The sequence below is a fragment of the Mercenaria mercenaria genome, chromosome 8, assembly GCF_021730395.1.
Source record: "Mercenaria mercenaria strain notata chromosome 8, MADL_Memer_1, whole genome shotgun sequence".
Classification (NCBI taxonomy): Eukaryota; Metazoa; Mollusca; class Bivalvia; order Venerida; family Veneridae; genus Mercenaria; species Mercenaria mercenaria.
In genome coordinates this window covers 10,286,957-10,312,137 of record NC_069368.1, presented here as the reverse complement: position 1 = coordinate 10,312,137, position 25,181 = coordinate 10,286,957, and the positions used below count along the sequence as shown (strand labels likewise).

Sequence of the window (25,181 nt, the reverse complement as noted above, 5' to 3'; positions counted from 1 at the left end):
TACAAGATGCAGAAGATGCTCCAATTCCAGAAGCTTTCCTGGTTCTTTAGTGTAGCAGTGTAAAGCACATATACACGGTACTCTTATCGCAATATTAGTTTTATTTGGAGGAGAGTGAGCTCAAACCCACGACTGGTTTTGTAGTCAGTGTTACTACTGGATCACTGCATCTACTCTTATTATCCTTGTATGGCCCTCTCTCAAATTTGTACAAATGGTTCTGCTTGACCGATTTTATGGGGCCACCAGGGGCTAAAAACAGAAAAACTTTAACACAACTTCTCATTAACTGTTACATGGATCATCACCAAATTTGGTCTGTAGCATCCTTGTAAGGTGCTTCACTGGTTTTAAGAACCATCGGAGCTAAAAATACAGAACATTTGAAACAACTTCTTCTCATGAACTGCTTGATGGTTGGTCACTAAACTGAATTTGTATTTGCTTGTTCTGTTTTGGGTTTAACGCCGTTTTTATACGCCCAAAGGGACGTATTATCTTATGGTGTCCCTCTGTCCGTCCGTTAGCAATTTCGTGTCCGCTCTGTAACTCTTGAACCCCTTGAAGGATTTCAAAGAAACTTGACACAAATGTTCACTACACCAAGACGACGTGCAGAGCGCATGGTTTGGATGTGTCATTTCAAGGTCAAGGCCACACTTAGGGGTCAAAGGTCATATGAGTGTGCTTGAAGGATTTCAAAGAAACTTGGCACAAATGTTCACCACACTAAGGCGACGTGCAGAGCGCTTGTTTCGGATGACTAGCTTCAAGGTCAAGGTCACATTTAGGAGTGAAAAGTTATATGAGTGTGTTTCGTGTCTGCTCTGTAACTCTTGAACTGCTTGAATGATTTCAAAGAAACTTGGCACAGATGTTCACCACACTGAGGCGACGTGCAGAGCGCACGTTTTGGATGACTTGCTTCAAGGTCAAGGTCACACTTAGGGGTCAACGGTCATATATGACTTTGCTTTGTGTATATTGCTCTGCATTGCAGTGCTCTTGTTTTTATTTTGCAGATCCTTTTTTGTTCTCTTACAATAATTTTTGTTTTTGAATTACTTCCCTTTTTTGTTACTATAAATAGCTTATTTTGAAACTTTTTTATTATTGGCCATACGGAAAATCCGAGACCACTTTTCTGTGGCACAACATAGATGGTACATCCAATTTTTAGATATATTTTGACATAACTTTACCTGGTAAGAATTATTTATGGACTTAGAATTTTTTGTTTTGAAATTTCTTCTTTCTTGTTGTTCCTGTCCTTTGGGCTTCAACAGTCAACTTCTTTAAATTTTGCTCCCATCCTCTGATGTAACCCTTCGGGCGTATATTGCCCCGCTTGGCGGCGCTCTTGTTCAACAGTATTTCAGTCATGTAACGGCAGGCAGTTAACCTAACCAGTGTTCCTGGATTCTGTACCAGTAGAAACCTGTTCTCCGCAAGTAACTGCCAACTTCCCCACATGAATCAGAGGTGGAGGACTAATGATTTCAGACACAATGTCGTTTATCAAATAGTCATGGAGAACATACGCCCCGCCTGAGGATCGAACTCACGACCCTGCGATCCGTAGACCAACGCTCTACCTACTGAGCTAAGCGGGTGGGCTAAACTGAGTTTGTAGAATCCTTGTAAAGTATTCTCTCAAATTTGTTAAAATGGTTCTGCTTGACTGATTTTAGGGGCTGCAAGAGCTAAAAATAGAACAAGAGGACCATGATGGTCCTGAATCGCTCACCTCTTCCCACATGACCCAGTTTTGAGTATGACGTCGTTTTTTCTATTATTTGACATAGTGACCTAGTTTTTGAGCTCATGTGACCCAGTTTTGAACTTGACCTAGATATTATCAAGATAAAAATTCTGACCAATTTTCATGAAGATCCGTTGAAAAATTTGGTCTCTAGAGAGGTCGTAAGGTTTTTCTATTATTTGACCTATTGACCTAGTTTTCAAAGGTATGTGACCCTGTTTTAAACTTTACCTAGATATCATCAAGGTGAACATTCTCACTAATTTTCATGAAGATCTCATGAAAAATATGGCCTCTAGAGAGGTCACAAGGTTTTTCTATTTTTATACCTACTGGCCTAGTTTTTGACCGCACGTGACCCAGTTTCAAACTTGACCTAGATATCATCAAGGTGAACATTCAGATCAATTTTCATGAAGATAGATTGAAAAATATCGCCTCTAGAGAGGTCAAAAGATTTTAATAATTTTAGACCTACTGACCTAGTTTTTGAACGCAGTTGACCTAGTTTCAAACTTGACCTAGATATCATCACGATGAACATTCAGACCAACTTTCATACAGATCCCATGAAAAGTATGGCCTCTAGAGAGGTCACAACGTTTTTTTTATTATTTGACCTACTGACCTAGGTTTTGAAGGCACGTGACCCAGTTTCAAATTTGGCCTAGATATCATCAAGGTGAACATTCTGACCAATTTTTATGGAGATTCATTCACAAGTATGGCCTCTAGAGAGGTCACAAGGTTTTTCTATTTTTAGACCTACTGACCTAGTTTTTAACCGCACATGACTCTGTTTCAAACTTGACCTAGATATCATCAAGATGAACATTCAGACCAATTTTCATACAGATCCCATGAAAAATATTGCCTTTAGAGAGGTCATAAAGTTTTTCTGTTATTTGACCTACTGACCTAGTTTTTGATGCCACGTGCCCCACTTTCGAACTTGACCTAGATATCATCAAGATAATCATTCAGACCAAGTTTCATACAGATCCCATAAAAAATATGGCCTCTAGAGAGGTCACAAGGTTTTTCTATTATTTGACCTACTGACCTAGTTTTTGACGGCACGTGACCCACTTTCGAACTTGACCTAGATATCATCAAGGTGAACATTCTGACCAATTTTCATGAAGATCTCATGAAATATATGGCCTCTAGAGAGGTCACAAGGTTTTTCTATTTTTAGACCTACTGACCTAGTTTTTGAATGCACGAGACCCAGTTTAAAAGTTGACCTAGATATCATCAAGATGAACATTCAGACCAACTTTCATACAGATCCCATGAAAAATATGGCCTTTAGAAAGGTCACAAGGTTTTTCTATTATTTGACCTACTGACCTAGTTTTGAACGGCACGTGACCCAGTTTCGAACCTGACCTAGACATCATCAAGGTGAACGTTCTGACCAATTTTCATGAAGACCTTGTGAAATATATGGCCTCTAGAGAGGTCACAAGGTTTTTCTATTTTTAGACCTACTGACCTAGTTTTTGATGGCACATGACCCAGTTTCGAACATGAACTAGATATCATCAAGGTGAACATTCTGACTAATTTTCATGAAGATCTTGTGTAATATATGGCCTCTAGAGAAGTCACAAGGTTTTTCTATTTTTAGACCTACTGACCTAGTTTTTGACGGCACGTGACCCAGTTTCGAACTTGACCTAGATATCATCAAGATGAACATTCTGACCAACTTTCATAAAGATCCCATGCAAAATGTGACCTCCAGAGTGGTCACAAGCAAAAGTTTACGGACGCACGCACGGACGCACTGACGGACGACGGACACCGCCCGATCACAAAAGCTCATCTTGTCACTCTGTGACAGGTGAGCTAAAAACATGAGGACCATGATGGTCCTGAATCACTCACCTCTTCCCACATGACCCAGTTTTGAGTATGACGTCGTTTTTTCTATTATTTGACATAGTGACCTAGTTTTTGAGCTCATGTGATCCAGTTTTGAACATGACCTAGATATTATCAAGATAAAAATTCTGACCAATTTTCAAGAAGATCCATTGAAAAATATGGTCTCTAGAGAGGTCACAAGGTTTTTCTATTATTTGACCTATTGACCTGGTTTTAGAAGGTACGTGACCCTGTTTTGAATTTTACCTAGATATCATCAAGGTAAACATTCTCACTAATTTTTATGAAGATCTCATGAAAAATATGGCCTCTAGAGAGGTCTCAAGGTTTTTCTATTTTTAGACCTACTGGCCTAGTTTTTGATGGCACATGACCCAGTTTCGATCTTGACCTAGATATCATCAAGGTGAACATTCTGACCAATTTTCATGAAGATCTTGTGAAATATATGGCCTCTAGAGAGGTCACAAGGTTTTTCTATTTTTAGACCTACTGACCTAGTTTTTGATGGCACGTGACCCAGTTTCGAACTTGACCTAGATATCATCAAGATGAATATTCTGACCAACTTTCATAAAGATCCCATGAAAAATGTGACCTCTAGAGTGGTCACAAGCAAAAGTTTACGGACGCACGCACGGACGGACAGACGGACGACGGACACTGCACGATCACAAAGCTCACCTTGTCACTTTGTGACAGGTGAGCTAGAAACTTCTCGTGAACAGTGACAGATCATCACCAAACTTGGTCTGTAGGTAGCATCCTCATAATGTAAGGTGTTCCCTCAAATCCGATACTAATGAGGAGACATGTCCCTTTAATATTCATAGTTGTTTCTGTTTTTCAAAATGGACTTGATCTGAACAACTTTGGTGTGACTGTTAGGCAAGGGCACAAACATTCATACATGGGCAAACAGGATTTTTTATACAACAGCTCTAGTGACAGAAGTGTAGTGATAGTAGGTCCGCCTACGGATCATGAAGTCCAGGGTTTGAGCCCTAGTAGGGACCTTGGTATTTTCTCCCTCTGGGTTTACTTTAGAAGGTAACAAAAGCTTAGGCTATAACAGTGAAACATTAAAAGTTAATGTGCATTTTAAATTTTGCAGTAAATAATATGATAAATTCACCCCAAACTTGCAAAACAATATCACTGTGAAGTGATTTTGTTTGTTTTGTTGGGTTTAACATCACAACCTATCCAATCATTGGTGACATTCCAGCTTTTGCTTGTGGAGGAAGACCTTAGATGCCCCTACAAGCATTATTTCAGGTTCAGATGAGCACATGGGTAGAACCACCCACATTCTGAAAGATAACTGGTTCATTTCCTCACCAAAAAAAAATTCTACACCCAAGCAGGGTTTCAAACGGTGTTGGGCAAGTGATGTGAAGTCAGTTTCCTTCCCCACTCAGCCACTGAAGTGATTTTGGGCATATTGTCAAAACATAAATTCTAACGAATTCATACATTGCACAATACTACTATAGGCTTTGACTGCATATCTCCTCTTACAGTTTTCAAGAAACCTGGCACAAACTCAAAGAAATGTTACATTAAAACAGGTGTATGCAAATATTATCAAGACATATAAAGCTATTCAAAGTTTGAAGCAAACCCATCAAACAACAAAACGTCACCTTAGTGCAAAAAGTGAACAAGTCCTTCTTTAAGTCAATGCAGTTATCCGCTTCTTGTGTTAAGGTGACGAAAAGCTGTTTGTAAAATATGACGCCCGCCATGAAAGGTTGTCTCATTTTCAGTCCTGTGATCACTTTAGCCTTTATCTTTGACCTGCTTACCCTCAAAACAATAGAGGGTCATCAACTTCATATGCCCGATCATGCTATCAAGTTTGAAGATACTGGGTCAAGTGGTTCTCAAGTTTTTTAGTGGAAACAGTTTTCACAGTTCAGGCCCCTGTGGCCTTGAACTTTGACCTACTGAATCCAAAAACTAAAGGGGTCATCTACTCCATGAGCTCAATCATGCTATCAAGTTTGAAGATTCTGGGTCAAGTGGTTCTCAAGTTATCAAGCAGAAACTGTTCACTTTAACAACAGATGGACCGACCAACTGGCCTACCGACTGATGTGTTCAACAGATGCAAAGCAATATACTCCCACTTATTTGAAGTGGGGCAAAATAACAGAGATGAAGTGATCCCAATGTGTCTATATGGATACAGATGCTGGGGCAAAAAGTAGGATAGCTTTTCACATACTTCATACAGTAGTAGCTTACCATACAGATAACAAAAATGAACATAAAATGGAATAAATCAGCAAATATTTTACACATTTTTACCAATTTTTATATATGAAAACGGTATGATACAAGACGATGAGTGTAAGCTTGTTTGTTGCTCAAGAAATCCCATCAGTTACTGTCATCCTTTTAACAAATATACTGTAACCTCAAACTATCTATTTTACATATCTGCATTTAAATATATTTATTACCATGCAGCATTTTTCATCTTTGGTAACACTGGCTATCTCAAAATATATTTAAATTTCAATTTCTGTTTCTAGTGTAATCAATGTCATGTATAAAACAAGCTATAATTACACAATTACAAACCTAGTTCAGGAGATCCTTTTGAAGCAATGCACAGAAAAAAGCAAACAAGAAGCAAACTTGGTTTGACCAAGTTTGTTCATTTGACGTAATGAAATGTAAAACAGTACTGGAATAAACAGGATACATGTACAAGGATTTTAGTTTGATAATAAAATGCAGGGATTGGACTAAATGATCTAAAAGGACATGACAATTTTGCATTTTAGAGACAGATGTACTAAAAATCATTTACCTACCATCAAAGACTATATTTGTACTTCGCTATTTTCTATAAAATTCATGATGCAAATGATATCTGTCTAAAAATTACAGAAAGTTTGTGGTATACTTTTATGTTTCAACATAAAATTCTGTGAAAACTGGTCAGTGAGAAAGCAAGTCATAGCTATATGTTTAAACTGTACTTTATGTTTTCTTCCTTATATGGATGATCCTTCCTTCATTTTTTCTATCTCTTCACATTGAATAGGAAATAACATCTTTCAATGTTTTACAGAATCCTGAACACCAGTAGGAATATTGTATTAAAATGAGATTATTACACTTTCTTATAACTATTCTTTCATATCCTTCCAATTTTTCTGGTTCTAGTATTAAATACAGTTTTTACAAACAAGACTGGTTATTTACCTAAAATTGTCTCACTATCTTGCCACAAATTTTTTTGTCTTTCCCTTTTCAAATTAGTTTTCCTAAAGTTTAATTTCCTTTTTTAGTAAGTTTGAAGAAATATGATTCATTCTCTCCCAGATTTATAAACTGTACAACAGCACTTGTTCAATAACTTTTCATCATCCTCGTCTCTTTTGCGTAGATATGTACAGTACTGAAAAGGAAACAGATATAACACAAAATTAATGTAATACTATATTACCACAGACTTGTTACTACAGTCAAATATGTATTAAGCAGCCTGCCAAGGGAAGGTCAAAGTCTGGCTGCTTTAAGGTAGGTGAATGCTTAAGACCAGTTGAAATTTGTATAAAAAGTCAAGCTGGGAAATTAGCCGACTGGTAGGCAGACTGCTGTTTAATACAGATGGCTGCTAAAGCAGATTTTACTGTAAGTTGAAGCATTCAACTGTAATGACTAAGTCTGCTTTGCTGCATTTAAAATCTCACCAAAACAGTAACATTTCAGTTTTAATGATGGAGGAAATTCAATGATTCTTAAAGGAGGTGCTAGGGTGTATGGGTTGTAAGTCTGGTTCCTATCCTGGAGGTCGCAAGTTCAAGTCCTGTTGTGGGCAGAATCTAACTAGAGTATACATAGTCCCAGTAATAAAAAAGTTACAATATAAGCTATTTATAGTAACAACAAAGGGAAGTAATTCTAAACTAGGGAACTGGTTCTTGAGCATGACATTCTGTCTCATGATGGTGTACAATTGAGCCAAGTTACATCAAAATCCCTCCATGCATGAAGAAGAAATGCTCAGGACAAAGTCATTCTTGTATATGACCTTTGGCCTCTAAGTGTGACCTTGACCTTAGACCTAGGGACCTGGTTCTTGCGCATGACACTCCGTCTCATGGTGGTGAACATTTGTGCCATGTTACATCAAAATCCCTCCATGCATGAAGAAGAAATGCTCCGGACAAAAAGTCATTCTTGAATTTGACCTTTGACCTCTAAGTGTGACCTTGATCTTAGACATAGGGACCTGGTTCTTGTGCATGACACTCTGTCTCACGATGGAAAACAATTGTGCCAAGTTATTTTGAAACTGGACCATGCATGTCAAAGTTATGGACCGGACACTAAGACCACATTATCAGTATATATGTAGCGAAAATTGGCTCAGTTCAACCAAGGACTATGACCTTGACCTTTGAGCTAGTGAAATGGTTTTGCACACTATCCATGCTTATTATTTGTGTCAAAATATTCTGAAATTGGACCATGCAAGTCAAAGTTATGTCCCTGAAACGAACACCACCCTTTCCCAAACAAACAAACAAATACACAGACACACACACGGACAGGGGTAACACTATATGCCCCCCCCCCGCATTTTATGGCGGGGGCATAAAAACATCATAAACAAACTTTTTATTTCCTCTGATGAAAAATGCTGGCTAATGTGGACCACTATAAAAAAAACATTTTATACATACCATTATTGCCTCTAATAAAAGCATCTCCATATTTGTTTTTCAACTGTCCATTTACATACTCCTCTGTCTGTTCCAGTGCAATATTCATATAACCATCTAAACAGGCCAACACTCCTAAAATATATGTTATAATTCATTTATCAATATTTCATTTTTAATTCAAGGCTTTTACAATAACTCCCTTTTTCATAATCATATTAGAAGAAATATTATCAAAGAACTTTGAAGATGGGAGGATAAAATCTGTCAAGCATGCATTTGTTTGACTTTTAGCCTGCTAAATTTCTAAAATGGACTGGTCCATCATTCAATTTGGGCAATACCATTTATCATTTGAGAGGTGTTCACTGAAAATTTACTGACTGAATAGCGAACAGTGCAGACCGTGATCAGCTTGCACGGAAGTGCAGGCTGATGTTGGTCTGCACTGGACGTAAAGGCAGAATCACAGTTGCTGTTAGCAGGCTAAAGGTTAACAGCCTAAAAATTTAAAAGTTGACAATGTGTCAAATATTCATGTTCAAACTATGTAAAATATATATGTCAGATTGCTGAATTTGAGGTATACTTGCAAAACATTTTTCGAGGGTGCAATAATTTGTTCCCAGACCAAAACTCTGCTATACCCTACCAAAATCCCGGATATACTCCTGTTACTCAATCAGTTGGAAAACATAATCCGAGTATTCTCGTTTAAACTGAGCCAAACATTGTTATAAAATGTACATTCTACTTTGAGAAATAGCAAATGAGCAATAGATTATAGAGTCAGAGCATCATTTCAAAAGCCTCCTAGATGCTTCATCCATTCAATCTATTTTTGCCTATTTCTTTTGTGCAGTTTATACCTAACAATATTACTATGTACTTTTTCTAGTTAAAACTGACAAAATTTTACTAAAATATGTTCATACAGACAGTAAGTCCTTTCAAACCTTAATGACCAAGGTAACATAAAATCCAAGTCACTTTTACCATTTTTATGTTGCTAATTTATGTCAAAAACATCTATTTAAATTACTGTAACCCTAGAAATGTTCACGAAAACAATATTTGCATTTTTAAAACAAGATGCAATTTAGGGGCTAAAAAGCTTCACAGAATATATCAGATGTGAAATACGCGAAAACTTAATAGCTAAAGAACTTAATAAACAGTCGCAGGCAAAATTACAGGTACCTTAAGGATGCTTACAAACTGGGCGAATAACTGGTCATTTATCCTCAACGCATTTTCAATTGACCATGCTTTATGATCATGAGCAAAGTTCATGTTCCACAATACACAATTAGTAGTCATAAACCACTGTAAACTACAAAATATATGTGGGAGAAGCTTTGCAGCTGACTAGCAATGAAAACTACAAACTTTCGCGTTTTCATGGCAGCTGGTTGTTTCGCGACTATGAAATTTCGTGGAAACACACTGACCGCGAAATTCGCTAACTTAATTAAATAGCGCGAAACCATTTCTAGGTTTACAGTATGCAATGTAGTTTTAAACAAAACATGTAATTTTACCTCTGTAATCCACTCCAGAGTTGAGTTTAACCACCACTGGTCTGCCAATAATCTTCTTCAAAAACTCACTAGGCGTCTGCTTCTTACTCATCTGCAATGAAGAAAACAAGTGATTTTTTCCCCCAAACAACCTGTGGCTTTCTGTAGTGGAAAAATAGTGCCCTATAAATGCCAAAAAGATATCAATCTAATACATAAACATAATTTTTAAAACAAATTCACTATGCATATTACAGAACGTTTTCTTTACAATCATGGGGCAAATATAACCTTCAGGGGAAAATATAACAATTTCAAGGGAAACTATTATAGGTATTTTGGCCAGGGGAAACAGCCTATACCAAAGCTTTTACTCATTTAAGTTTTGTCTAGCCTTACTCAATCAGCTTATCGTGATGGCTGGTTTTTTAATTCTGATATTTTAGTCACCATAACTCTGTGACAATCCAAAAATTATAATGCTGTCCTAAACGTCAAATTTGTTTGATGAAGTTCAGTTCTGGCTACCATAACTTAACTGATGCTATTTTCATATTCTGATAGATGTGTGCATTGAGTTATGGTGTAACCCTACTTGGTTACCTAACCAGTGTCAAACCTCAACATCTGCACCTAGACTCTTGTGACTCGGTGGGTTGTCGTAGACATGAAGAACAAACATTTAAATCATACAGACGAAACAACTGCATGAATAACGCAGCGTCGCTCAATTAAAGTGGTTATTGCATGTGTCCAGAACTAGTCCTGTTTGGATACTGGTTCCCAACCAGTGTGCTAATTTTAATGCAATTTTGGCCATTTTTTCTTAAATGTAACATTTTTGTAAAAAATATGACTTTTTTAATAATTCCCAATTTTGACGCTTTATGATGCATTTTAGTAAAGGCCTGGGGCCCCTTTTCCAAAGGCAGTGGCTAGGGGTCTGGTAACTGGATCTCTAGACACGGAGTCTAGAGGTCCGGTAATCAGTATTAGACAATACTATAATTTATCTTTCGAAACTGGAGATGATTTCATAAATGACACAAAAAAGAATTATCTAATCCTGAGAAAAACATGATCACAAATTTGATAAATTACAGATAGTAATAAGCAGTAATAATATAACGGCATTTTTTTTTCATGAGCAAAGAAAACAGTACATTTATTATTTTAATTCATCAGTCTTGAGAAAAAACAAGAATTTGATAAAAACTTCCAATTACAGCGTACAAATTCAGGGCTCCATATAATTTTTATGGGCTATGAGTATTCACTCATCATATTTTTTGTGAACGAGTAAAATAGTAAAATCCGAATTGACCAGGAGTAATTTTACTCCTGAAAATTTGTAAATGTGAAACAAGGAGTTGCGTTCAATAAACGCTTGATGCCCCCAGTGGCATCCTTGTCGATAGGATAATAGGTAATAGGGTCTTAACACTTGGTTTTGCTGTAACTCTGTGATTCCAGCAGGTATGCAAATTTTGATTCCATACCTTATGTTTTTATTTTGATGTAGATCTAAATAAGATGTGAAACCAAAATTTGTAGTCCTGTTTGGCGCCATATAACCTATACTGTGTTGGTGCGCCGTAAAACCCAAATAAATAATTAAATTCTCCCTTGGCTTACTTTGGCTTCACACTCGCTACCGAATCCAATAGAATATACCTCTAGCTATGTTTTTGGGATTATTTTGATTAGTTTAAAGAATGCGTAGAGTGTTTGTTCACTTATACATTCTTAGAGACATTTTTGTTGTTTACTCTGCACCAGAAGTTGATATTTTAAATTGGCAGAGAGTTTCAAATAAGCTTGGCTTTCTACTCAATCCTTCATGCTGTAACTATGTAACGTTTCATGTTGTAAATATATATGAATAAAATATTGTTTAAACCAAATTGGCACCACTTTAAAATACACAACAGTGCCATCAATATTAATTCCCAACTATTTGACTGATTGAATGATATAGTTTAACTTAGGTTTTTAGAGTACCATTCAATGCATGTGTACGTTCAATGTGGGAGAATTAATGCTGACCGTCCTCTGTTACAAAAAGCATCCAGAGGATTCATGTTTTGTTTACGCTTGTAAAAGTCATTGCATGCGATTCTGTAATTTCATATACGTTTTTATACGCTTAAAAATTATCAGACATGCGTATATGCATTATTTCAAAGCGTAATTTACGCTAATACGCATCTTATCTGGAGCCCTGCAAACTGCTATTTATTATTTATCGAATTTGCGATTGTATTTTTCCCAGGATTAAAGAGTTTAAATACTTCTGTTTCCTGTCAGTCACTTACAATGTATTTACAGGGTTTTCCCTCGGAAATTTTGAAAGAGGGTCATTATGACCCCTTCATGTTTGACTTTGAGGGTCATATCCATTTTAGGGGGTCACTTAATTTTTATTATCATAATAACGAATTAGAAAGAAGGAAAGAGAAATTAATGAATAATGAAAATAAATGGACCCCGAGCGGCCAGACACTTCAGAGTTTATACTCTTAACACAGCCGGGACTTCGTTTTACGGTTAATGTTTCCAACAAAAAGCCAGCCATGTTTGTTCAAGCACTACGTACTTCAAGCATCAATCCTCGAGCATACGAAAAACTCATTCTCATTCATAAGATGTTCGACATGGTACCCCGAGACAAACCTCTGGCATGTGAGACTGTGAAGGACCACATAGCGCTTTTTTTGTGCAAACAGCAAACGACAGAAACATGTTTTTGTACCATTATGTTGAACGGTTTATTTTATCAAGTCATCTTGAGGTGTATCAGAGTAATAAACTTTGGACGCAGTCTACCTATTATGTAGTATTGACCTGTTAACAGTGTGTATTGACTGTGAAGTGTACCCGATAATTAATCTTTGGCCGCAGTCCATGTTACTGATTCGTACTGATGCGTGAACCAGTGCTTACTTAACTAGATTGGGTACGATAATTCTCACCGCCTGAAATTTGGTCTCGAGTGCATTTGCGCCATCAGTGACGCGTTAAAATTTTTTATGGGTCATTTTGGAATATGGTGTGCTAAAACGCACAAAAACGTGTGTCAAGGAAAATCCTATATTTAAAACGAGAAAAATACAAAAGCAAACTTGAAATCACCTCCCTTTTTCAAAGATAAAATATAGTCTCCTCTTTGTAAATGCTGTTCTCAGTATTCATATTGATTGCCTGACCCCAGGCTATCATAAGCCACAACCTTTTCCAAAGGAAGTGTCTAGGGGTACGGATCTGTACCCATAGACAAGCCTGTTAGGGGTTTTCTAGGGGTACAGACCTCCGTTTTTCTAGAGATTAAGGGTCATTTACATTTCAAATTTTGTTGAAAATGAAATAACAAATAACACTTCATCAGAATTCACCTAAAACTTGGAACTAAATGGTTTACAGAATAACAGCAGTCATCCGATTTATTTCATTTTCTTTCGGAATGTAAATAACCGAGGAACACCAAATACATCATGAATGATGATGATTCAAACTGGCAGAAAAAAAGATATAAAGATTAAATACAATTATGTTAAATCAGGGTTGGCATAAAAGCGGGAAATACTAGTTTTTACCAGGACAGCGGGAAATACAGGAAAATAGTGGGAAATACAGGTATTTCCTGGGAAAAAAGTGGGAAATAGTGGGGAAAAGTCAACATCTCATTGTATGAGCAGAGACTTAAACAAATGTAATTCAGTTAACATGAAATATTTCTCTCAATTAAAAACAAATAATATAAATATTCTTTTTAAGCACTAAATGTACTAAAATCAAGTCCTAAATTCTTATTTCAATTGTTTTTTTTGTTTTTTTGTTTACCAAAAGTGCCTATTACTATTGAGAATCAGAGCATCACATTGTGATGCCTAATTATACATTATTAACACCTTTTCACAATAACTGGGACTAATACTCTTTTCACACTATGTTGGCCCCTCAATTGTCATAATCAGTTACCTGTACAATGTATAGGTAATCTATTAGCCTGAAGCTGTATTTGTCTGACTGGTAATACAATGCTTAATCTAGCTTCAGCTCTGCTGATTTCTAATCATGGTCACTAATCGTGGTCTGATGGTATCTCACTTATATCACATAACCAGTTAGATTTTGTAAGTGAAAGGGTAAACATGAAGAGGTTCAAGCCAAAGGATCCAGTTTGGGATTTTTACTATGTTTTTGAAGATGGTTCTAAAAAGACTATAAGACAGTTGTAAGTGGCAAGAGTGACCGTTTAAGAGCACATACAGCAAAATGTAATGGACCAATTAAGTGTTCCACTCCTAGCCAGTCAGACCATGCATGTATTGAACTAGCATACATTTGTTTACTTCTAATTTATCGGTCTGACTAAAATGTTTGCAAATTTATTGAATTAATTTATATTAAAAAGTAAATTTTCATGCCAAAAATTTTCAAATATTGAGTATTTCCCACTATTTCCCGCTTTTGTGAAATTTGGATCATTTCCCGGGACGGGAATTACCGGGAAATACCTGTGGTAATTCCCGCTCACGGGAAATACTTGCCAACCCTGTGTTAAATTTGTTTGGAAAAAAGCTATTTTGAATTGATAATTAAGCCTTTGTGTATTTATGCTTTTCACACATTTTGTAGCCGTTACGAGATACAAGAGATTTTTCACAAACAGTTTCTTTTGCTTACTTAATTATTAAATCAGTTCCATGCAGATTATCATAATATCTTGATAAATAACAAAATAAATAAGTGCATATTATTATGCCTAATTTATTTATTTATTATTATTATTTATTTTTTTATTTCTTTTTGCTAAATTTCAAACTGAATTCATTTACGGGATAGATTCATTCATTAATCTAGCTGTAATCAACAGTTTATTTGACAACAAACTTATCGGCACAGAACAGTGTATTCATTTGGAGTTCCTCGGTTATTTAGGTTTATGAAAGAGAAGGTAAACAATCGGGTGAACGCTGGTATCTGTAAACCAATTAGATCCAAGTTTTAAGTGAAGACTGGTTAAGTCTTACTTGTCATTTCATTTTCAACCAAATTTTTTATATTAATAACCCTAAATCTCTAGAAAAAGGAGGTCCGTACCCCTAGAAAACCCCTAACAGGCATGTTTAGAGGTATGGATTACTTCCTTTTCCAAAACAGTGGAAGAAAACACTGCTAATTGCACATCATGAGGAAATTATTGCGCGACAGGTTTCTGGCACAATTTCTGGTTAGGTTTAAATACCGGGTTTGTTTTATCTCAGAGATCTGCAACAGCTAACATATATATTCTCGATATCGACATTATGGATAAAATCCTGTTTTCCGGTATTAACCACCAATAAACGCCTGTTCCCGGTTTTACGGTGAGGGGGGTATCGGCCATTACGCTACATGGCGGTAGTGTTTAGATTATCCTTTTTTCAAGTTTTAAACAAAGAAAATGAATAAAAAAGTATTGCAGATTATCATTAAACATTGTTGTAATTAAGACGTAGCAAAAAATATCCTCAAAGTTTACTTTATTTTTGAAATTTTATCTTTTATTCTACACTGCCGCTTTCGTGGCTCGATACCGAAGGTGTGAAATTATTCGCATTTTTCAAGGTAAACAGATTATTTTTGCAAAAAAGATGTTGCCAAGGTCGTAGAATAGTATTTCCATTGTGAGAAAGTAAGAACCTTCCTAAATCCTTATCTTCTGGCAAAAATAATATTAGGTTATTTAACATTGTTCTGTACAATACGGTGATATATTTGGACGCGAGTACCTAGCTGAGAAAACCATATTGGACGAGCCGTTAGGCGAGTTCAATATGGTTTTCTCAACTGGGTACGAGTCAACATCTTTTTTAACCTTTTTATTCTATATCTATTTTATCTTACTATAATAATAGTTTAAGTTAAAAATGTTTCACTGAATATTGTATTCCTGCCTTTTCTAGTTTTTACCAGCTTGGTATGAGTGCAAATATACAGAACAATGTTAGACCTTAAATAACCTTTTTATTCTATATTTATTTCACTTCATACGTAATAAACGTACGTAATTCATTGAATGTTGTTTTTTTTGCGTATCATCATACAAAAAAGTATACGGTGCAACATCCCTACAACAGCCATTTGGCGATTTGGGTGGTAATAATACTTGGCTGAGATATTATGCCGACAAAAATTGTCAGCAAGTTTGGTGAAGATCAGATGAAAACTGTTCGACTTAAAAGAGCGGACAAGGCTAAATTCCCCGTTTTTCGAGTAATTCAAGGACTATAATCAATGTGCCTGGTACAATTTGGCTGGTTATCGAAATTGGCCGAGATGTAAAGCCCACAAACATTCTCAGCAAGTTTGGTGAAGAGCCAACGAAAACTGAATTATAGAGCAGACATGTTTTGGATGCTGACCGCCCGTCCGCTGCCATTTATAATCTTCTCCATTTTGTTTCTTAACCGTTAAACAAAAAATGCTGAGGTAGCTATTCAGACAGTCAGGGCTGATACCAATTTCTAAGTTTCGTCCGGAACGGCTTCTTTTAGCGACTTTTCAAATATTCCAACATCTGATGATCCTTTTTACTGTATTTTTAAGTTTTTGATTATTAACGAACGTTTTAATATCTAAATTAGATAGCATTGTTATCCCATGAATCGTTTTTGTGAGTTGTAAACAACAAAAACAAACTCAGATTAAATCCAGATTTCAAGACGCATAATCAAACTCTGTACACAGAGCGCCTACTTCATCCGATTTACATTCGGAACATTTTCACGCGTTTCGGGCTTTATCGTATGTTTAACATGGGACTGTTGAACCGTCCAAATACAGAAAATACAGGATTTTTTGTACACGCCTGCGTCCAAATACAGAAAATACAGGATTTTTGTACACACGTGCATCCAAATACCGTAATATATTGTACGGTCACGTGTTGCAAATGAACGTTCGTGATTGGATAGATAAAATAGGTATAGAATAATCGCTAATATTGTACACGGTCTTTAAATCGGTTAATCTCGCCAGCCCCCTGATTCTATTTACGGAAATACCGGAAAACGGGATTGATCCTTAATGTCGATATGGTCAATATGTGCATCTCTGAAGCTGAAATTCTTAGCTAGACTAAGTTTTGTCCGAAATTTATGTCATTTAGCAACATGTTTAAGCTTTTTGTCAGGGACTAAAACAATCCCTTATTTGACGAAAATGAATATATAAAGAAAGACAAGTATTTTCTTACATTTGTTTAGTTTGGAAGTATATGCAGACGAAAGAAAATTGAATTTTAATTGGCAAACTTGCTGCCTTTGTTGTTGTTGTTATTCTGAGCTGTCTATGTTCTGTACCTTACCGTGCCGTATGTTTAGCCCGGTAAACGGTTTGCAGCAAGATGCGTTAACAAGCAACGCAACAACAAATGCTTGGAAAGTAATAGATTTTTTCAGTTTGATTGTAAAATCTGGATGAACTAGAGCTCTGGCTCTAATAATTTTTTGGACGGGAATAGAAATTGTTGGACTGTTTAACTCCATACCAACTTATGTTAAATCTAGCCCCAGTCTCAGTATCTTTAGAGAGAGGCTGGCGGTGGTCAGTATGTAATTCTATTGCCTCTGCCCCATTTTAACTGTAGCATACTGTTTTTTTTAGCTTTTATTATTTTAACATTGTAACATATCATTTCTTTAACAACTGTTTCTCTGACAGCGCCGCCCAGTGATAGTCGGAAATCGACGGTTGGGTGAAAGATGTAGATGTAGATGTAGATGTAGATGTAGACGGGAATGCAATTAACTTAATTAACGTGTGCTTCAGTTGTTTACGTTGACAAAGGTAGTAACTTAAAGGAATAATATATTTTGAAAAGTATATTAACCTTACTTGCCTGCTTATAAATACTTCAAACAAATTTAGATTAAATCATATTAAGGAATCGAAGAGAGAGCTTTAATTCTACTGGTACTCGATGTAATTCAATTCTAGCTCTTATATATGTTATAGGCATTTTAATTCTGCAGCATGAATTTTCAGCAATTAGGAAAAAGCTTTACAAACCTTGCAATGGCATTATGTACTGTCTCCAACATGGTTTCCAAGAAGATACTGTGTTAAACAACTTACTATATGTATACAAGACCTTTCCAAATCAGAGTACGCATAGCAGACTGACCTGGTCAGATAATATTTGATAGACGGATTCAATAGAAAGTCGTGTTCAAAAGGCACAACTATGGTATTTGTTGTAATCAAAGAAGTTTATAACTCTTTGTTGTAATACTATTCAGTATAAGAGCTTCATTGACAACCAACCGCATTCCGTAATTTTAAACGATGTAAGTCCAGAGCCCATGCCTGTCTCTTCTGGACTTCCACTGCTCTTGGTCCACAGAATAACTTATACCTCTCTCAAAATATTACAGACTGAAGTTCGTCTGTTTGCAGATGACAGTAAACATGTCATTTACCCCTTTCACGACCCTTTCAATATAACCGTAAAACATTTACAAAAAGGAAAATCAGTCCAAGTGACAAGTTATCCACGTCACAAGAAGGAGACATTCTATCCTCCTGCATAATGCAATCATATAGTCTGCATTCTCAGAAAAATACCTTTGCGTGAGTGAATCAAACGGTCTATCGTACGTGGGATGTCCACATCAATAGGTTAACTCAAGAGAAGCTAATGATTTTCTTGGCTTGCTTCGCAGTATCAGCATCCCTTTACGTTTATAGCTTACCAGACCATAGTCAGTTTCTAGCTCCAAAAACAAGTTCTCATATCCACAAACCCAGACGGATCAACTAGAGGCTGCCAAAAGAAGGACAGCGAGTTGAGCTGACTAATGTTATGCGCACATCTAGTCACACAAATGATTACAGGCTAAAAGGACACAGACTAGATCTCCAGCGCATGGTCTCCTGACTGCTCCTTAACTAACAGTGAACATTGGTAAAATAGACGATAAACCTCAAGAAGGCCTTGATAGTTTCGTTCTTTCATGCTCATTTAAATATTTTGATAAAAAATATGGTGTACATTTTATCCGAGTAGATCTAGTAATAAACCAGGGGTCATGTGTCAATTCAATTTGACATCATGACTTGGTGGACGCATTGGTCGAGAGGGCTAAGACGCTTTCCTACGGAGGTGAAGGCCCCTGGTTCGTATCCTGGCTACTCCCATTGCGATGTGGCCTTGGGCAAGACACTTTAAATAATATAAAATTTACCTTTACCTAACTGATGTCATAATGCTCTCTTATCTGTCTTGGTGTCAATCGTTGTTTATCGCAGAATATACATAACTTGACATTCTTTTCTATGTACCTGGCAATCATTTGAGCCATGTTAGGAACATGCATATGTACATCATATACAATGTAAACTTGTCTCTTTACAGTTGAACTAGGACCGGGGGGAGGGGGCTTCCCCCTCGTCAAAATGTTCAGACCGCTTTTTGCCGCTGAACAGTCCTATTATATGTTTAATATAACTAGTGCTAAACCCGGCCAGTGGCGTCACAAAGGGTCACAGTCGGGGATGCACTCTGATCAACTCGGCCTTTATGTTACGCAGTAGTGTATTGTACGGAGGTTACGGACATACACGATGTTTTACGATTGGGTCTTAATAAGTTCAATAAAGAACGACGAAGCTGTTACAGTAAATAAAAAATATCGGATAATCTCAACGAAATTCGACTCGTAAAGAGGGCAAATTTCGCTTCACTTTTAGTTCGCCATGATAGACAACAGCCATATTTGATTTAAAATTCACGATGCTGGTAATAATTCTGCTTAATATTCATAACCATTTAAATTCACGTGTCACTTAGCTCACGAATTTGCATTCCACACTGTTCGCGAATTCGCGCATCACTGTATTTGCGAACTCGAGTTTCACTCTGTTCGTGAATAGTTGGCGTAAACAAAGCAGTTACAAATATTGCTCCGTATATTTTGATATCATATAGTGTCGCTTGAGTAAAAAGCAATATTTCATATTTAGAAAATGCAGATATTCAGTTACATGTACTTCTCTTATGAGAATTATTTTGGTAAACAAGGTGTCATAAAGTACTGAAACAAATACAAATAAAAACGTTGAAGGATAAAATTTGATTTTATTGCAAAAGATAAAAAAAAAATCACAAAGCTGGCTGAATACAAACTCTTATCCCCAGTCAGCCTCGCCTTGATCTCTTCCCCTGAAAAATATAGTTTTACAGATACTAGGTAATGAACCTACAATACATAAGTTATTATAATAAAAATAATTACCGTGGAATTCCGACATCCAACTTTTTTTTTAAAACTTCAATCTGATTTATAAAAAAGATACTAGGAAAAGAATAAAAATGTCACCCTATGCCAAATAAACCACTTTCATACGAGACGTTAATGACAATAAATAATGGTGTTTTACAATAGTACCATAGAAAGGACGTAGGAGAAATAGTTTCTTCCGAATTTCATTGCGTCGACGCGAAAGCCACGGCCTTCGCATGTTACGCTCCTGCGTGATTGCACAAAGTTTAACGAATGCGCAAGTATTCTGAAGCGCGTGCAAATGAAATGGAAGAAAACCATGCCCTTTCTATGCAACCATGGTATACTATCACTACTATTTTAATCACTTACCAACTTTGTAGTTCACTGTTGCAATAGATAGACATTATTCCGAACGCTGGTGCGATTTCTTCTGTATCTTCTTTCCAAAGAATATTGGTACCAGACATATGGATATCGGACCTTGCACCGTTATTATCGTCACAGCTTTCAGAATCACCCATGTCAACAGATCTGCCATCAGCTTCACCAGCATGAAGTCCGCCATCGTAGCTGCATACGTCTTCTCGTCCACCAACGTATCCACCAAATCTATCATGATCGTCAACATCAATCCTACTATCGCAATCACCGCTATTAACTCTGCAATCACATCTTCCTTTGCTTTTGTTCTTATCAACTTTGCCATCACATCTACGGTCGTTGTCGTAACCATCGACTCTGCCATCACATATACCATCGCCTTTGTCACCATCCGCTTTACTATCACTTTTACCATAATTTTCGTCATTATCAGCCTTACCATCACATTTACCATCGCTTTCGTCACCATCAACTTTGTCATCAGCTCTACCATCGCCTCCGTCATCACCAACTCTGCCGTCATATCTACCATCGCATTCTTTACCACCAAATCTGCCGCCACATCTACCATCATCGTCGTCACCATCCACTCTACCATCACTTTTACCATCGCCTTCGTCACCATCAACTCTGCCACCATATTTTCTATCGCCTTCGTCACCATCCACTCTACCATCACATTTACCATCGCCTTCGACACCATCACATTTGCCATCAACTCTACCATCGCCTCGATCATCATCAACTCGGCCGTCATATCTACCATCGCCCTCGTCACCATAAACTCTGCCATCACTTTTACCATCGTCTTCGTCACCGTGATCATCAACTCTACCATCACCTCCGTCATCATCAACTCTGCCGTTATATCTGCCATCGCCTTCTTTACCACCAACTCTGCCGTAAAATCTATCATCATCACTTTTACCATCACCTTCGTCACCATCCACTCTACCATCACATCTACCATCGCCTTCGTCACCATCACATTTGCCATCAACTCTACCATCGCCTCCATCATCATCAACTCGGCCGTCATATCTACCATCGCCTTTGTTACCACCAACTTTGCCGTCACATCTACCGTCGCCTTCGTCACCATTAACTCTGACATTATATCTGCCGTCGCCTTCGTCATCATCAGCTCTGCCATTACATATACCATCGCCTTCGTTACCACAATTTTTGTCATCGCATTTACCTTCGCTTTCATTCTTTTTTTCTACGCCATTCTGTTCTTCTGAGCCAGTGTTAACTTCTTCATTTATCCATTGAACTCTCCTCTCCATCCTGTAGTGGGGCTGGCATCCATGTTCTCCGCATGTACAAATGCTAGGATTGAAACGGATTGTATCTACAACCATCTTGGGTTGACTTGGTCTTTTGGGTTGATCCGACTTTTCAAGTGGTTCTGGGTTTTTAGGTGGTCCTGAAATCGATAGACATAGTTATGTACATACAACACATTTATATTGACCGTAAACAAGTTGAACATCCAGATTATAGTCCAGGTTATTAACTATGCTCTAAGGTTTTGATACCAGTCTAAGATACCTTACCAGTGTCCAATTGTAAATTTGTACTCCGAAACAGACAATCAGATGGATACTTCGAGACTCGTCTAAAATTATTTACCGATAAAAAACTGAGTTTAAAGTCAATTAAGTCTCAGAATCGAAACATATCTTTTACCTATTTGAAATAGTGTGTAGACATAATATATCAGATGCAGGAGTTTACGAATGGCCTCCAAATTTAGTTTTATACCAGGTCTATACTGATCAACGAACCATGTCTGGATTTTCCATTTCTGTTGGAACTTCAGAAGTGTTTATTCTCTAAAGAGGACTTTTGTATAAAATTATTACGTCAAAAAATTAGTGCTAGGTAAGTGTTATATATTTACATAAAATTTCGACGTACTTATTCGAAATTTCGAGATGACAACTCGATATATAACTCAAAATTTCGACATAGTACCTCGACATTTCGACTAATGCAACTCATAATTTGGACTTTACAACTCAAAATTTCGACTACTGATATTGACTCAAAAGTTTAACTATTTCAATTTTTGGCTCACTAACTCGAAATATCGAGTTACATAACTCAGAGTCTTAGTAACTACCATTTATGGCTGTGTAAGTGTAGGTCCTGGCAAGAGCAAGTATCCGCTGGGTAGCTCTTTGGTAGCATTGGAGCTCCACAGGTGATAACATTATTGATAAGGTAATGAACGCACTTAAAACATGGCTATTTTAATGATATTTAAGTTTGGAAGGTTTTCTACCCAGTTCGAGCCCAGATGGTTAGGAAGCATAACCATACTTAAAAACATATAGTTACAGGTTCCGACTACCATTTGAGAACAAGATCGGGTACCTGGGTAGTTCAAGAGCTTAAGGGGATGCCACAAAACGCATGCCGCAAAACGTGACCGGATAGTGCACGAACTTAGAATATTTTACTATGATGACCTGATCTCGCGGGGTTTCGGCCTCGCACCCCTAGGACTGGAACATATACCGTATAATTCAATACAGGAATATATAGGTATATGACCTGTTTCAGTTTGAAATTTGGAGTAGCCTAGCTCTCAATGCTAGGGTAGTTCAAGAAGGATTAGGGCCTATGTAGGTATATGCAGATATCATGTCATGTTTTGACCTTTGTTAAAGTCTATACAGGTTGGGTACCATATATATTGGTGTAAAGGCAGATGTATTTACTTTGCACTTTAACTTTTAATGAAAAATACCGTTTCAAATTATGATAAACTCGGAAGTGAAAATGTAGATATGGCGTTCACGTGATCTTGCACATAAAAGAAACAACTTTTCTTACCAGATATATTTTACAGTTATACAAAACAAATAACAAAGAGGGATATTAATTATTAAGATTTTATTAACCTTAAGTCCGAAAGAATATATAATTAAAATCGTAGTCATATTTTGTAGTTTTACAGAAGCTGCAAGGTGACAAAGGTTCTTTTTATAAAATTAATTGTCGTACGAACAGTTGACCACCACTTAGCATCTATGGCGGGTCGTTTTAGTATTTATTCAGTGACTATACAGGGACTATCTAATATATAGATATATATCTTTTAGTTTAAAAGCTGTCAGTTAAAGATAAAGTGATAATTATCATTTTTATGTCAAGAGATAGTGTTATATATTTAAACAGTTATCACTATAGTTATAAGAGCTCTCTGTAAGGCCGTTTGGAAGATATTTCTTTGCGTTAAAGTGGTATCTCTTTATGTTTGAAAGCTAGCATTTACAGAAAAAGAGAGCTCTCTCATATAACTTTAAGGCAGCCCTGTAGGCAAAAGTGCTGACTCTTTACTTGAAATTCGTTCTCGTACTTCAGCGTTAAAAAATTGGAATGAAATACCTGCTGAAATTAAGGAATCGAGGACATTACAAAAATAATTTCAAACAACATTAATTCTGTTCATGTTACAGTTCAGTGCTTAAATACGTTCTTCCCGCTTTTACATATAATGATGCCGTTTACATTTTTGTTGCTGTTTTTTCTCTCTTTAATTATCATATATGTGAGTGTCTGTCGGATGAATAAATGGGAAGCTTTTTTTTTTAAATACATTGATTATTGATTTTTTTATACGATTTGTGAAATTGTAAATGTTTGTATACATGTACAAATGTATGTGAATTGTTAACTGAAGGCCATACTGAAAATAAGTATACGTTTCATTTTCATGTTATGTACACTTTGTATGGTACCTTCATTAAATAAAGAATTATTATTATTATTATTATTATTATCATCATCGTTATTATTTATCATCATCATCATTATTATTATTATTATTATTAAATAGCTTGAGAACGTTAAATGTTAGCGGTATTTTTTCGAAAGGGAGGGCAGAAAAAAATCGTCCCCATTCGCGTACAAGTCTATCCTTCTAAGCATTAATAATAAGAACTATCTCTTCATTTAAAAAGTGATATCTCATTCCATTAAACTTGTATAGCTCTACGTGTATAATAATGTTAAGCAGACAGCTCTTTTGGTTTTAAAACTAGCATTTTTCTCCCAAATCTTAATGGATAAACTTTTAAGTTAGACAGATATATTTTTGGAAAACTGAGCTCATCAGTTGATGTGTACGTGTATCTATATGTGCTATTTTATTCTAATACTAACTTTAATACTTTAATTGATGATGATGATGATGATGATCATAATAATAATAATAATAATGATGATGATGATGATGATGAGGATGATGATGATGAAAATAATAATAATGAAAATAATGTTGTTATCTTCAGGCATTATCCGGTTATAGACCCTCCCCTAGGAGTGTTCTGAAAGCTTACTTACTCCAAATATTTTAGCTTTTTTATTTTGTTCATTCCGTAAATAGAGGGAATGCCATTACATTTAATTATTCTGTTATCATCATTACTCATTTAAGCTGTAATATAAAAAATAATTTCGTAGATAAAATACAACTTCACTTACTGTAATGGATGTTGTATAATAAATTTGGCTTGTACCACTGATCTCTTGTTTCCATTTTAATTAATTTATCAAAATTCCTCCTGACTGTTTTCACGCTTTTCAGGTAACTATGACTCTGACGTCTAAAACGATGACGTTCCTGACGTTGTACGTCACCGTGATGTTGTACGTC

General features: G+C 36.4%; 2 protein-coding genes across 3 annotated transcripts; both read right to left on the bottom strand.

Annotated features, from left to right (window-relative positions):
- Positions 1-5,948: 5,948 nt before the first annotated feature.
- On the bottom strand, positions 5,949-17,234 carry LOC123523072 (U6 snRNA-associated Sm-like protein LSm6). Its single transcript, XM_053549365.1, has 4 exons — positions 17,101-17,234; positions 9,882-9,972; positions 8,362-8,475; positions 5,949-7,070 (listed from the first exon to the last, which is right to left on the bottom strand). Exons 2-4 carry the CDS (start codon positions 9,970-9,972, stop codon positions 7,036-7,038), a joined length of 240 nt encoding a protein of 79 aa, XP_053405340.1. The 5' UTR covers positions 17,101-17,234; the 3' UTR covers positions 5,949-7,035.
- A 2,729-nt stretch (positions 17,235-19,963) lies between these two features.
- On the bottom strand, positions 19,964-25,180 carry LOC123523073 (protein PIF-like). Of its 2 annotated transcripts, XM_053549356.1 has the most exons (4): positions 25,010-25,180; positions 21,501-21,941; positions 20,501-21,341; positions 19,964-20,067 (listed from the first exon to the last, which is right to left on the bottom strand). In XM_053549356.1, exons 1-4 carry the CDS (start codon positions 25,062-25,064, stop codon positions 20,034-20,036), a joined length of 1,371 nt encoding a protein of 456 aa, XP_053405331.1. In that variant the 5' UTR covers positions 25,065-25,180; the 3' UTR covers positions 19,964-20,033. The 2 variants fall into 2 exon arrangements, with proteins under 2 accessions (XP_053405331.1, XP_045156619.2); XM_045300684.2 differs by having other exon boundaries at positions 20,501-21,941.
- Position 25,181: the final 1 nt, after the last annotated feature.

What these genes read in the sequence shown, in the direction of transcription:
- LOC123523072 (XM_053549365.1), bottom strand. Translation starts at nt 9,972, where the DNA reads ATGAGTAAGAAGCAGACGCCTAGTGAGTTTTTGAAGAAGATTATTGGC. An exon ending in CTCTGGAGTGGATTACAGAG is followed by an intron (nt 8,476 to 9,881) that starts GTAAAATTACAT and finishes CATATATTTTAG; the next exon opens with GAGTGTTGGCCTGTTTAGAT. An exon ending in TTTTATTAGAGGCAATAATG is followed by an intron (nt 7,071 to 8,361) that starts GTATGTATAAAA and finishes TTTCCTTTTCAG; the next exon opens with TACTGTACATATCTACGCAA.
- LOC123523073 (XM_045300684.2), bottom strand. Translation starts at nt 25,064, where the DNA reads ATGGAAACAAGAGATCAGTGGTACAAGCCAAATTTATTATACAACATC. An exon ending in ATTATACAACATCCATTACA is followed by an intron (nt 21,942 to 25,009) that starts GTAAGTGAAGTT and finishes TATCGATTTCAG; the next exon opens with GACCACCTAAAAACCCAGAA. An exon ending in AACAGTGAACTACAAAGTTG is followed by an intron (nt 20,068 to 20,500) that starts GTAAGTGATTAA and finishes TATATTTTTCAG; the next exon opens with GGGAAGAGATCAAGGCGAGG.